General features: G+C 39.6%; 1 protein-coding gene across 3 annotated transcripts in view; it reads left to right on the forward strand.

The window, feature by feature from the left end:
• ARHGEF28 (Rho guanine nucleotide exchange factor 28) overlaps positions 1 to 13,357 on the forward strand; it is a 340,651-nt gene that overhangs the window by 57,413 nt on the left and 269,881 nt on the right. For all 3 annotated transcript variants that reach the window (XM_040262701.1, XM_040262702.1, XM_040262704.1), the window contains exon 2: positions 6,784 to 6,827. In XM_040262701.1, the coding sequence (XP_040118635.1) occupies positions 6,795 to 6,827 (33 nt within the window). In that variant the 5' untranslated portion in view covers positions 6,784 to 6,794. The remainder of the gene's footprint in view (positions 1 to 6,783; positions 6,828 to 13,357) is intronic.

Here is a 13,357-nt window from a genome sequence, read left to right on the forward strand (position 1 = left end):
GCTTAAATACCAACCTAGCCTTGTTCAGGGTGACCTAATACACAGTTTTCAGCTCTGTTGACTCTTAGAATGAACATAAGGTGAATCACGTGTGTGTGAGAGATTAATTGAAGGAGGTTGTGACTTTTTTTTGGCACAACTTATACAGTGGGACATTGGTGGTGTCTTATTTGATTTGCAAAGCATTATTATGAGGGTCATTTTTATTAGAAATACCCAAGATCGTCTTCTATTTTCTCCTAGGTGGGAAGAAGGTACCCGTATTCCTTTAATGTTGAAATTACTGTCTTTAAGCTTTTATCTTATTATGATTATTTCTTTTTTACTTGTTAATGGATCTCTGTCACATTCTCATTGATAGTTTTGTATGTGACTTGAAGTTTTCCAGTATTCAAACTCTCTTCTCAATTTTATTTAACCTTGAAAGGGAAAGGGAAGTCGCTCAGTCGTGTCCGACTCTTTGCGACCCCATGGACTGTAGCCTACCAGGCTCCTCCATCCATGGGATTTTCCAAGCAAGAGTACTGAAGTGGGTTGCCGTTTCCTTCTCCAGGGGATCTTCCCGACCCAGGGATTGAACCCGGGTCTCCTGCATTGCAGGCAGACGTTTTACCCTCTGAGCCACCAGGGAAGCCCTTATTTCATACTTAAAAAAAAAGATTGCCAGCATTATTTTCGGTTTATTTGTTTTTTAGTTAAAATATCTGGTAACCACATCAAGCCAAAGCAAACAACTATAGAAAAAATTTTGGTGTACAGGATAAAATTGCTAGAGGGTAGATGGTGGCATTGGGTTGGGGGAAGAATGAACACGGGAGGTTGTTGCTTGTAATTCTGTAAGTGGTCTGTTCATTTAAATGTTTTTGTTTAGGTAACTTGCTTTGAAGTTAACATTGTAACTGGAGGGACTTGTAAATGAAGGTTTAGGTAACTAAGTAGCATTTTCTCAATGCTACTGAATCAGTGGACATGAGTTTGAGCAAACTCCAGGAGTTAGTGAAGTACAGGGAAGCCTGGAGTACTGCAGTCCATGGGGTCACAAAGAGTCGGACATGACTTAGCGATTGAACAACAGCAGCCATGAGGGTTCTCTGAGATGATGTTGGTAAAATATGTAATGCAGTACTTCACATACCATTGTCCTTCTAAATGTAGTTGTTTATAGTATTGATGAATATTTGACCATTATCTGTTAATAGGTTGTATGAGAGGCATACACACCAATTTTTAGCATGTTGAAGACAAAATTAGCCATGGTTTTATATTGAATCAGTCTTAGAATATTTCATTTAGATGCAAAAACTTGAGAAACCCAGAACTTCAAAGAATTGATTTTTTTTTCTGTATTAGTTAAATGTTATTTTTAAACATTAAAATATTCTTTTCACCTGTTGAAAATAGCCTAATATTTTTCTTTAGTGTTAACTAGCAATCAAAGATATTGGAATAGTGTGTGTCTTTCAAAAAATATCTAAAATATTGAATTTTTTGTATCTTGATCTTTTCACAAGATTGTTTCCTCTTTTGGGAGTAAAATTAAAAGTTGCGGCTCTCTACTGAGACCCCAAATTAGTCCATGGTGTCTGCCAGCAAGACTAGAACTGTATTGGCTCTTCAGTTTCCCAAGAAATATTAAAAAACAATGCAGTACAATATAAAAGTACTCGAGTCTCAATTTTTGAAATTGCAGGTGGAGAACTCAAGCATTAGAAAATGAAGCGCAGTGCATGACACTTCACCTACATAGTGCAAAGCTACAGCACGTGAAGAACTTAGGCAATTGTGACTTGTTTAGCAAATACAAATTTTTTATCATTAAACTTGATGTAAAAGGAGGTGTGGCCACATTTCACCATGCAGCTCTTGCAGCTCTGCAAGTGAACACAGAGCCTACTGCTTTTAGCTATAACAGAGGAATTAATTTCAGAAAAGCGAGGATATAGTTTTTAATATCTGATTTGGTTTGAAGTTTTATTTGAAGATATATTTGCTTGGACTTTGTTCTTTACAGCTTAAGCAGGTGATCCTGATAGAGGTTTTATAAGTGTGGGGAACTGAGGTTGAGAACTGGGGGGGGGGGTTGGTTTTAGTTTATTTTTTCAAGCAGTGAAATATAGTTTCTCTGAAAAACAAGAAAACTGCTGCTCAAAATGGTTCATAACTGTCTTCACTGAAAACAGGCAAAAGGTAAACGGAAATAATAAAATATGAGTTGGTGAATATCAGGTGAAATGTAAATATGTTGTTTAGCCCTTGATGTTTTGCTTTTTGTCTGAGATAATTACAGTCCAAAGTTGAGGCAGGCGTTTGATGAAGTGGGCCTTGTGCTGACTGGAGACCCTGGATCCTTTGCAGAGCTGTGCCAGGTTGGATTCTGTAGTGCACTTCAGCTCACGTGGGCCTTTTCACTGGATAAACACACAACTCTAGAGGCTCTGGTGAGCGCCCTGCACTCCACAGGTCATGCCTTAGTCTACTGAACCCGGAGGAAGACTTGGGAAAAGCAGCCTAACCATTGTGGGGAAGGCTTGCTTACTTTATAGAGTAGAGCTTCAAAATGTTGTCCTGTACCCTTAAGTATGAAATGTTAGCATGTATCCCTTACTTAATGTAGTTATTAATAAAACATGCTGCTGTAGCACAGACATGAATTTGAGCAAACTCTGGGAGACAGTGAAGGACAGGGGAGCCTGGCGTGCTGCAGTCCATGGGTTGCAAAGCGTCAGACATGACTTAGTGACCTAACGACAATAACTACTGTAACAGCGTATATTCTAAAACATACCTCAAATCTAAAAAGCTGTAAGGGTTAAACATTGTAGTAAAAAAATTTTTTTAATGGCCCCTTTTGTTCTCACTAAAAGCATTGACATGTAATACATGGCAGAGTAATATAGTGATAATGTGCCACTGTTTTGAAAATCTATGCTTAGTAATTTTAATGCTGTGTAGTACTTTGGCTTGAATGTCTGGTTCCAAGTACTGTTTATTTTGAAATTGGCTTTGAAGTGTCATAGCTGGAAAAGATACCATACTATGGTAAAAAAAGATTCTAATTGAAGAAGTGAGTGCTGGGTGTACTTATAAATAAAGGGATTTATATTTTAATCCCATCCAACAATTATACAAGAGTTTGTTTAAATGTAGCTAGTAAATTCCCATTTTTCCTGATGTTAGTAATTCTTCCTGCAAATTAATCAGAAGTTGTTGCATTAAAAAGGAAAAAACTCATGAAACATTTGGCAAGTTTAAAAAAGTATATTAGAAAGCCTTTCCCCAAAATTTAAAGCATGCGTGTATGAGGGCTTTGTAGATGGTAAACTTTAAATAATTTTTGCATCAAAACCACAAGATAAAAACATACAAATACTTTTTCAGAATGTTTTTACAATGGTGTATACTGTAAATCGCATGGACGGAGGAGCCTGGTGGGCTGCAGTCCATGGGGTCGCCAAGAGTAAGACACGACTGAGTGACTTCACTTTCACTTTTCACTTTCATGCATTGGAGAAAGAAATGGCAACCCACTCTGGTGTTCTTGCCTGGAGAATCCCAGGGATGGGGGAGCCTGGTGGGCTGCCGTCTATGGGGTCACGCAGAGTCGGACACGACTGAAGCGACTTAGCATACTGTCTATAACCTTTCTTTTGAGATGTCTTTTCTTTTTCACTTATTAAATATCACCCCTTTCTAGAAGGGATAGGATATTTATTTGGAAAATATTTTAAGAAAAATCTGCTATAAACAGCCAGTTTTAATCTTGGAAAACCCAGCAAAAATTTGGAACACTTCTGTTTTTGTTAGAAGATTAGGTAGTACATGTTTGGCAACTTTTTAAAGTACTTTGTTGCAATATAACCAACACCCTTTAATGTGGTAAAGATTTTTATGGTCATTTCCCGTCTTGTTGCAGGGATTGTAAAGATTTAACTGTGTTTAAAGGTCTTATTTCTATAAAATTAACCACACTGACATTCTGTGAAACTGTGTGCTTTTGGCTTCAAGTTCTTTGTTACGATATCTCACCCATGAATGACACAATGAATGGATTTTGCATTTGTGCTTTTTAAACTTCCTATCTGAGAAGTTGCCCCATCAGGGTTGTATTTTGAACATTATTGAAGCAGTAATTCACTCTTCAGAAAATCGTCATATTTTCACCCAAAGTGACTTTTTAAATGTATTTTATCAGACAAAATCTAATACCATCTGTAGTTTTCTCCAACTACATGGCAAGTCTTCCACACAGCTTAATTTGTCCTAATAGGCTTCTTAAAATATTCAGTTTTAACAGTTTTGCTCATAAAGGAACGTGCTTTAGTTTTTATACTTTGTGTTTTTCACTCTGTGTTTCAGCCATTTTTTTCTTAGCACTGTGCTTACCATAGAATGCATTTGTTTCTTTCACTATTAAGTAGAAATCTTCAAAGAGTCTTCTGATTTTGTTATCAAGTTCAGTAAAGTTTCATCGAAGATCAGAGTTGTGTATGACATGACTGCTGACAGGTGAAAACTGACTAGTATTTTGAGACACAGCATACATTTAGTGTGACAGTCATGGTGCACGTGCTGTGGATATACATTCATTTGAAAGTGAAAGTCACTCAGTCGTGTCCGACTCTTTGCGATCCCATGGACTACATAGTACATGGAATTCTCTAGACCAGAATACTGGAGTGGGTAGCCTTTCCCTTCTCCAGGGGATCTTCCCAACCCAGGGACCAAACCCAAGTCTCCCACAGTTGCAGGCGTATTCTTTACCAGCTGGGCCTCCCAGGGGAGCCCTACATGTTTTAAATTTTATTTATTTATTTTTGGTTGCACTGGGTCTTTGTTGCTGAGTATGGGCTTTCTCTGGAGAAGGCGATGGCATCCAACTCCAGTACTCTTGCCTGGAAAATCCCATGGACGGAAAAGCCTGGTGGGCTACAGTCCATGGAGTCGAGAAGAGTTGGACACAACTAAGCGACCTCACTTTCACTTTTCACTTTCATGCATTGGAGAAGGAAATGGCAACCCACTCCAGTGTTCTTGCCTGGAGAATCCCAGGGATGGCGGATCCTGGTGGGCTGTCGTCTATGGGGTCACACAGAGTCGGACACACTGAGGCGACTTAGCGCAGCAGCGTGGGCTTTCTCTAGTTGCGTTGTGCGAGCTTCTCACCGTGGTGGTTTCTCTTGTGGAGCACAGGCTCTAGTCACACCAGCTTTAGTAGCTGTGGCTCGTGGGCCCTAGGGCACAGGCTCGGCAGTTGTGGTGCAGGGTCTTAGTTGCTGCTCAGCATGCGATCAGTCCCATGGGTTGATTGCCCAGGGATCAATCAACCCCTCCCTGCATTTCAGGCAGATTCCTATCCACCGTACCATACCACCTGGGAAGTCCTACGTTCATATTTTAAATGCCTTCTTGATCATTTTGAACCTTGGGGGCGTGTACTTATCAGTGCTCTCAGGTTGGTCATTATTTTTATTTCGTAGTGTAGCTGATGAACAATTCCTTTTGGGATTGGGAGTCTCAGTTTTGTCATTTTTGTGGTTAGTGTTATTTTTAATTTGAACTTTCTTTCCTGGACTCCTTAAACCGTTCATCCAATTTACGAGGTTAGTTTCATTAAAAATTGTTAATGATAACCTGGAAGCCCATTTAAGTGTGTCCACATGAACTGCCACGGGGCCCAAAGTGTTGAAAACCAGGACCAAGGCGGGGCCTGACTGTCAACCCCTCAGCCTTGTGATGCCCTTGGCCTTCTCTCCAGATGAGCATGGAAGGTAACTTGTCACCCAGGAAGGTGGCCAGCGCCAGCATGTTTATGAACTATTAGTAAAATGTGAGCTAAATGATTTTATAAAAAAATAAAATAGGATTCTTTGTATTTGTCCTCTGGGTCACGTGTGTCCTCTAGGGATTACTGTACTCAAAAGTCACAATGCAGGTGCTACATGTCTGCCTTCTTAAGAGACATCCCCAAAGTACTGCAGCTGGTGGTGGCCTGGGGACCAGGGCCAGGCTTGGCCTGGTGAGCAGAGCTGTGTCCCAGAGGACGCAGGTGGGTGGGGGGAGAGGGGATGGGGGCCTTGAGTCTCCTTGTCGGCCCTCCTCAGAGTTCACACACAGCCCACTCTTCTCTTTCTTCCCATCTTTGGGTGTCTGTTGTTCAGCTGTGAGCTCTCTGAGGGGTGGACCACTTCCTGGTCATCTTTGTGCGATGCTGAGCCCATTGAAGGTGTTCAGTGAACCTCTTTTAAATGATGCTGCTTCTGTCTAAGCTGCCAGCTGGTTTCTGGGTGCAGATGGGGTGTGTACAGCTAGTGGAGAGACTGGTTAGGCTGACAGTGGGCTGCCTCCCTCCAGAGAAAGCTTTCAGGTCCTGAGTAACAGATCCTAGATCTATCTTGTCACCATAGGCTCCTGCCCCGTCCAGCCAGGAGTGGATTCTGACCTCAGAGTAGCTTAAGTGATTAACTAAAGCAAAACTTGCCACATGCTTGTGTTGCCCTTTCTTGGCTTTCTGAAATATATTGATAATTTCTGTTTGGGAGCAGTCAGTGGGATAATGTTGGGGGTGATAGGTTTTCCTTATTGTAGATACTCATGTGAAAGAAGAAAGGGGGGAAGTTATTTTATACGGAGAGCATCTTATTCTTTTGTTCTTAGTTTTGACTCTGCAGTTTTCCTATCTAGTGGGTATCTCTTCCCTCCTAACTGAAAGGCAGGATACAGCTCTACTGGTTGGTCACACGGGGACTCCTCCAATAACTCTCTCGTTTGTTATTTTCATTGCAGTTGCGGAAACCATGGAGCTGAACTGCAGCGAAGTACCTCTGTATGTAAGTGCCTAAGCCCTGGGCTGCAGGCCTAAGTGGCTCATTCTTGGACGTGAAACCCACAGGACCAAAGTGGGAAGAAATGTTTTGCTTGCCATTGAATTGGGACTTTTAAAAAACCGCACACAGCATTACAGTCTAGTTCAAGTTTTTGCATGGAGACTTTTAAAACTGGTTGACTCCTGGTTCCAAAGTCTAGGTTTTAATGGTATTTTCCTGAGTAACTTTTAACTGTATAACTTCTGGAAGGCAGCTCTGCTCACCACTATACCACCAATGCTTAACTGTATTAACTTCTGAACTCAAAAATACTCAGTTTATCTCTGTGGATGATTTTTGAACACATTATTATATGAGATGCTGATAATAACCAAGAATGCTTTCTGTGTGTGTCTTTGGAGGAGAGGGGTTCAGTGATAGTTGGTAACATGATAAGTAAAATCATGAAATAGGAATTCAAAGGCAAAAGTGCTGGGACATACATAGAATAGGTGGTGGTGGGGGCTGTGTGGGCAGAGCAGCCTGCTGAGGTTCCTGATCAGATGTGCCTTCTGGGCTGACAGAGGAGTCTGTTCCTGAAGGCAGTTACTAGGTGTAACAGAAGTGAACCAGTTGTCTCCCCACATAGAAAGTGACAGATGATTTTCTCTACCTTCCTTATTTTAGGCATAACCTCTTTTCTTGGAACCTGTGTTGCTGGTGGGTGGGCATGGGTGTATGCATTGGAACTGGGGTTTCAGGTAGCCTTTGCATCATCTACTCATGAAATACACCAAGAATATTAAATCTAGAATAAGGGTATAATCTCAATTTAGGTATATCCCCAATAGGCAAAATATCAAGGAACTGGAACAAATTTAAATAGAATCTTAAGTCCATTAAAATATAGTCATTCGTTTCCCCTTACCACACACATCACTACCCAGGTGGCCCTCCCTCTCTCCCTCCTCCTCCCGTGCTGCGTCCTCCCCTCCCCCTTACACATTTTGCTCTATTCTCTGGAGAAAAACAAAATGATAAAATAACTGAATAATGAGAAAGCTGCTTTCTGGGTTACCCATTGTCTAGAGTGTTCTCTCTAGGTTGTGATTTGGAGGTCATAAAATGAATTATAGATAGTTAGACTTGGCCTAGCCACAATTAAGATTAAAAAAAGAGATTGGTTCAAGGCTAAATTAGACCAATTTAGTCACAAGTTTTTAATTTTTTTTTTTTTTGATAACTTAATCCTCTTTAGCTTTATTCTTTCCACTCTGCTCCCCTACCTCAAACCAAACAGATCTAAAATCTAATCATGATATAAAACTTTGTAGCTTTTTAAAAAATTGAAGTATGTTTGATTTACAGTGTTGGATTAGTTACTGCTGTACAGCAGTGATTCAGTTATACACACACACACATATAACTATATATATAGTTTTTTCCTTTTTATATTCTTTTCCATTATGGTTTATTATAGAGTACTGAATATAGTTTCCTGTGCTGTACAGCAGGACCTTGTTATTCATCTATTTTATGTATAGTAGTTTGTATCCCAGGTGGCTCAGTGGTAAAGAATTCACCTACTAATGCAGGAATCATGGGTTCGGTCCCTGGGATGGGAAGATCCCCTGGAGAAGGAAATGGCAATCCACTCCAGCACTCTTGCCTGGAAAATCCCATGGACGGAGGAGCCTGATAGGCTACGGTCCATGGGGTCGCAAAGAGTCGGACATGACTGAGCGACTTCACTTCACTAGTGACTAAGCAACAGCACTAATCTGCTAATCCCAAACTCCTAATTTATCCCTGTGCCATACCTTTTCCCCTTTGGTAGACGTAAGTTTGTTCTCTGTGTCTGAGAGTCTGTTTCTGTTTCATAAATAAGTTCATCTGTGTCAGATTTTAGATTTCTCTGTATAAGTGCTATATCATATGGCATTTTTGGCTTTCTTTCTGACTTTATGTAGCACAATAATTTCTAGGTCCATTCCTGTTGCTGCAAATGGCATTATTTCATTCTTTTTTATGGCTGAGTAATATTCCATTCCATATATATATATATATATGCCACATCTTTATCCATTTATCTGTCAGTGGACCTTTAGGGTACTTCCATGTCTTAGCTATTGTAAGTAGTGCTGCTGTGAACATAGGGGTGCATTGTATCCACTTGAATTAGAGTTTCCTCCAGATAAATGCCCAGGAGTGGGATTGCTGGCACTCTATTTTTAATATGGCAACTCTATTTTATTTTTTTTGGAACCTCCATAGTGTTTTTTCTAGGGGCTGCATCAGTTCACATTCTCATGAGCAGTGTAGAGAGGTTCCCTTTTCTCTGCACCCACCACCCCCAACCCCCCACCCCAGCACCCCACCCCCCTACCCCCTGCCTGCCCCAGCATTTGTTGTTTGTAGACTTTTTGATGATGGCCATTCTGACCAGTGTATGGTGGTACCTCACTGTAGTTTTGATTTGTATTTCTCTAATAATTAATAATGTTAAGCATCTTTTCATGTGCCTATTGGCCATCTGTATGTCGTCCTTGAAGAAATGTCTCTGTTGGTCTTCTGCCCATTTTTCATTGGGCTTTCTTTTTTTTTTGTCATTGAGTTGTATGAGCTGTTTGTATATTTTGAAAATTAAGCCCTTGTCAGTTGCATCCTTTGAAAATATTTTCTCCCACTCAGTAGGATGTCTTTTTGTTTTGTTTATGGTTTCTTTTGCTGTGAAAAAAATTTTAAGTTTGATTAGATCTCATTTGTTTATTTTTGCCTTTATTTCTATTGCCTTGGGAGACTGAGCTACGAGAACATTGCTGTGATTTATGTCAGAGAGTGTTTTGCCTATGTTCTTTCCTAGGAGTTTTACAGAGTCACGTCTTGTATTTAAGTCTTTAGGCCATTCATTTTGAGTTTATCTTTGTGTACAGTGTGAGGGATTGTTCTACCTTCGTTGATTTATGTGCAGCTATCCTGGATAGCTGCGTTCCCGACACCACTAGCTGAGGAGCCTGTCTCTCCTTTATTGTATATTCTTGCCCACTTTGTTGCAGGTTGACTGTCCCTGTGTGTGTTTCTTTCTCTGTTCTGTCCCATTGATCCATATGTCTTTTTTGATGTGTGCTAGTACCTACTGCTTTGTTTACTGGAGCTTTGTATTATGGTCTGAAGTCTGGGAGGATTATGCCTCCAGCTTTCAAAACCTCGTAGTTGGTGAACATTTTGTTATAACTATTTTGAACCTAGACTACCAGATTAAGACCAGATTTGGGAAGAGTCAATATGCATTGCTTAAGGAGAGAAGACACTTAAACAGACCAAAGGACAGCAAAAAAGTTTTTTTTCATTATCAAGTAATATAAACTAATTAGAAAAAAACAAAAAAATACAGAAAGTGTTAAGAAAATAAGTCACTCATAATCTCATCCTCTATAGATAGTTTAAAACAGGGATCCCCAGCCCCTGGGCCACAGACTGGTACTGGTCTGTGGCCGGTTAGCGGGAGGTGAGCGGCAGGTGAGCAAGCAAAGCTTCATCTGTATCTACAGCGGCTCCCCATTGCTTGCGTTATCACCCGAGCCCCACCTCATGCCACATCATTGGTGATATTAGATTCTTATGGGCTGTGAACCCTTCTGTAAACTGCACGTGTGAGGGATGTAGGTTGTGTGGTCCTGGTGAGAGTGACCTGAGGCGGAGTGGAGGCGCTTGAATCCTCCCGAAACCGTCCTGCACCTCCCAGTCCTGGGAAAAGTTGTCCTTCATGAAACCATTCCCAGTGCCAAAATGGCTGGGGACTGATGGTGTGAAACGTTACTGTTATTTATCAGTTTAGATGTGTAATTTTCTCATTTGACATCTCTGAAATTGACAGAATCTCACTTCGGTGTTTATCCTGGCAGGTGTCGTGATGGAGCTGTCAATACCTGCGGATGTGTGACCTTGCTCACAAAGGTTCACACTGTTGCCATATGTGCCTTTCTGGCTCTATATGAATTAATTGCTTTCAAAAGGATTTCACTGTGACTTGGCATTAAAAAGTCAAAGTTACTGTGTATATAGAAAGACATGGAAAAAGCAACATGATAATGTGGTAAAGTCTATAAATTTCGATGAGCTCTTTTACTACGTATAAAATCTCACAAAAACTTGGCAGTTTTTCTTGGCAGTGAAATATAAAATGCGTATTATAACTAGTATCTCAGATGAAATACACTATATTTAGCATAACTGAACTGTGCTTTTTCACTTGATGTTTTATGTCAATATCTTTGTGGATTGACCTAAACCAAGCTTCCCACTTGACCTCATGCAGTAAGCAGTCAGTGGGGGAAATATTATAATGAAAACAAGTTTTAAATCAAATTTCATCAGATGAGTAACACATAGGCAAAGCAGACACAAGCTAGGCTATTATTTGTTTTTGTATCTTGGGGCAGGCTTCCTCTGTGACCTTCTATCTTCAGATGTTTCATAAATATTCACTTCTGTTTTCTCCTAGTTTACTGCAAACTGGTTATAAGCCCATGATATTTTATTCATATTTATTGTGTTATATATATATATTTATTTAAAAATACATGCAAAAATCAACATCATTTTTAATCCTGTTATGCATAATGGTGTTGACATTTTGGTGTATTTTTTTCCCAGAGTTTTATCTATAAATTTGTGTTGAATTTTATTGAAGGTTCTTTTGGCATTTATTTACATGATGTGTTTTCTCATGTGACTGATACACTGAATCTCAGAATTTTGATTCTTTCCAGTGTATTTCCAGTGATTCTATCTAGTTGTCATGACTAGTTCTTTTGGAAAAACAAGATAACTCTTAAGTGTGATTAAGAGAGAACCCAAACAAAACTAGAAAATTATGAAGAGTCCTAAACATACTGAGATGAGTTGCTGTTGTTGTTCAGTCCCTCAGTCGTGTCGGACTCTTTGAGACCTCATGGACTGCAGCACGCCATGCTTCTAGGTCCCTCACATCTCCCAGAGTTGGCTCAAAATCATGTCCATTGAGTCAGTGATGCCATCCAACCATCTCATTCTCTGTCGTCCCTTTCTCCTCCTACCTTCAATCTTTCCCAGCATCAGGGTCTTTTCCAATGAGTTGTCTCTTTGCATCAGGTGACCAAAGTATTGGAGCTTCAGCATCAGTCCTTCCAATAAATATTCAGGACTGATTTCCTTTAGGATGGACTGGTTGGATCTCCTTGCAGTCCAGGGGACTCTCAAGAGTCTTCTCCAACACCACAGTTCAAAAGCATCAATTTTTTGGTGCTCAGCCTTCTTTATGGTCCAGCTCTCACATCCATACACGACTACTGAAAAAAATCATAGCTTTGACTAGATGGACTTTTGTTGGCAAAGTAATGTCTCTGCTTTTTAATATGCTGTCTAGGTTGGTCATAGCTTTTCTTCCAAGGAGTAAGCGTCTTTTAATTTCATGGCTGCAGTCACCATCTGCAGTGATTTTGGAGCCCCCCAAAATAAAGTCTGACACTGTTTCCACTGTTTCTCCACCTATTTCCCATGAAGTGATGGGACCAGATGCCATGATCTTCGTTTTCTGAATGTTGAGCTCTAAGCCAACTTTTTCACTCTCTTCTTTCACTTTCATCAAGAGGCTTTTTAGTTCCTCTTCACTTTCTGCCATTAGAGTGGTATTATCTGCATATCTGAGGTTATTGATATTTCTCCTGGCAATCTTGATTCCAGTTTATGCTTCATCCAGCCTGGCATTTCACATGATGAACTCTGCATATGAGTTAAATAAGCAGTGTGACAATATATAGCTTTGACATACTCCTTTCCCAATTTTGAACCAGTCCATTGTTCCATGTCTGGTTCTAACTGTTGTTTCTTGATCTTGATTATAAAAAATATTAAGCATAATTGTATGCTAATACACTGGAAAAATCATTTAAGACAGGCTTTAAAAACATAAATTGTGAGATTTACCTCAAGAAGAATTAAATCACATAATGGGGCAATAATCATGGAGAAGAAAAAATAGATAGCAATTATTCTCCAACTTCTGTCCATCCTTTACAAAAGGATACTTCATTCAAGTGGGTCCTATAAGTGATTTCTTTTTGGTTCCTTTGATTATAACCTGTTTTGATTTATTTCTTACAAAACTTTTATAGTTAAAATGTTTTCCAATTTTTATTTTTGGGTCACCATAGAGCATCCTTCCTAAGGATGGTAGAGTCTTTATACCTATAGAAAAAAAAAATCTGTGGATGTAAGTCTTTCCCCGCCCCCTGCCCCATACATTTTATTTGAATCCATGAAAACTTTCAACTTCTTTTTAAGGTTTTATCCTTTGGTCTTTCATCATTGTTTTCACCTTCTAGAATAGCTGATATTCTAAGGTTGGACTGTTCTAACTCTTCTATCCTTAAAAAAAATTTTTTTTTAGTCTCATTTCTGCAAGCATGTTTTCTTTTCTATTTTATTTTAGTTTTCTGTACTATTAAGTTTATTTCCTGCTTGGCAGAACAGTTTGGGACCATTATTTTGTTTTTAGTTTCTATGTAGTATTT

The sequence above is a fragment of the Oryx dammah genome, unplaced genomic scaffold (assembly GCF_014754425.2).
Source record: "Oryx dammah isolate SB20612 unplaced genomic scaffold, SCBI_Odam_1.1 HiC_scaffold_20, whole genome shotgun sequence".
NCBI classification, from domain to species: domain Eukaryota; kingdom Metazoa; phylum Chordata; class Mammalia; order Artiodactyla; family Bovidae; genus Oryx; species Oryx dammah.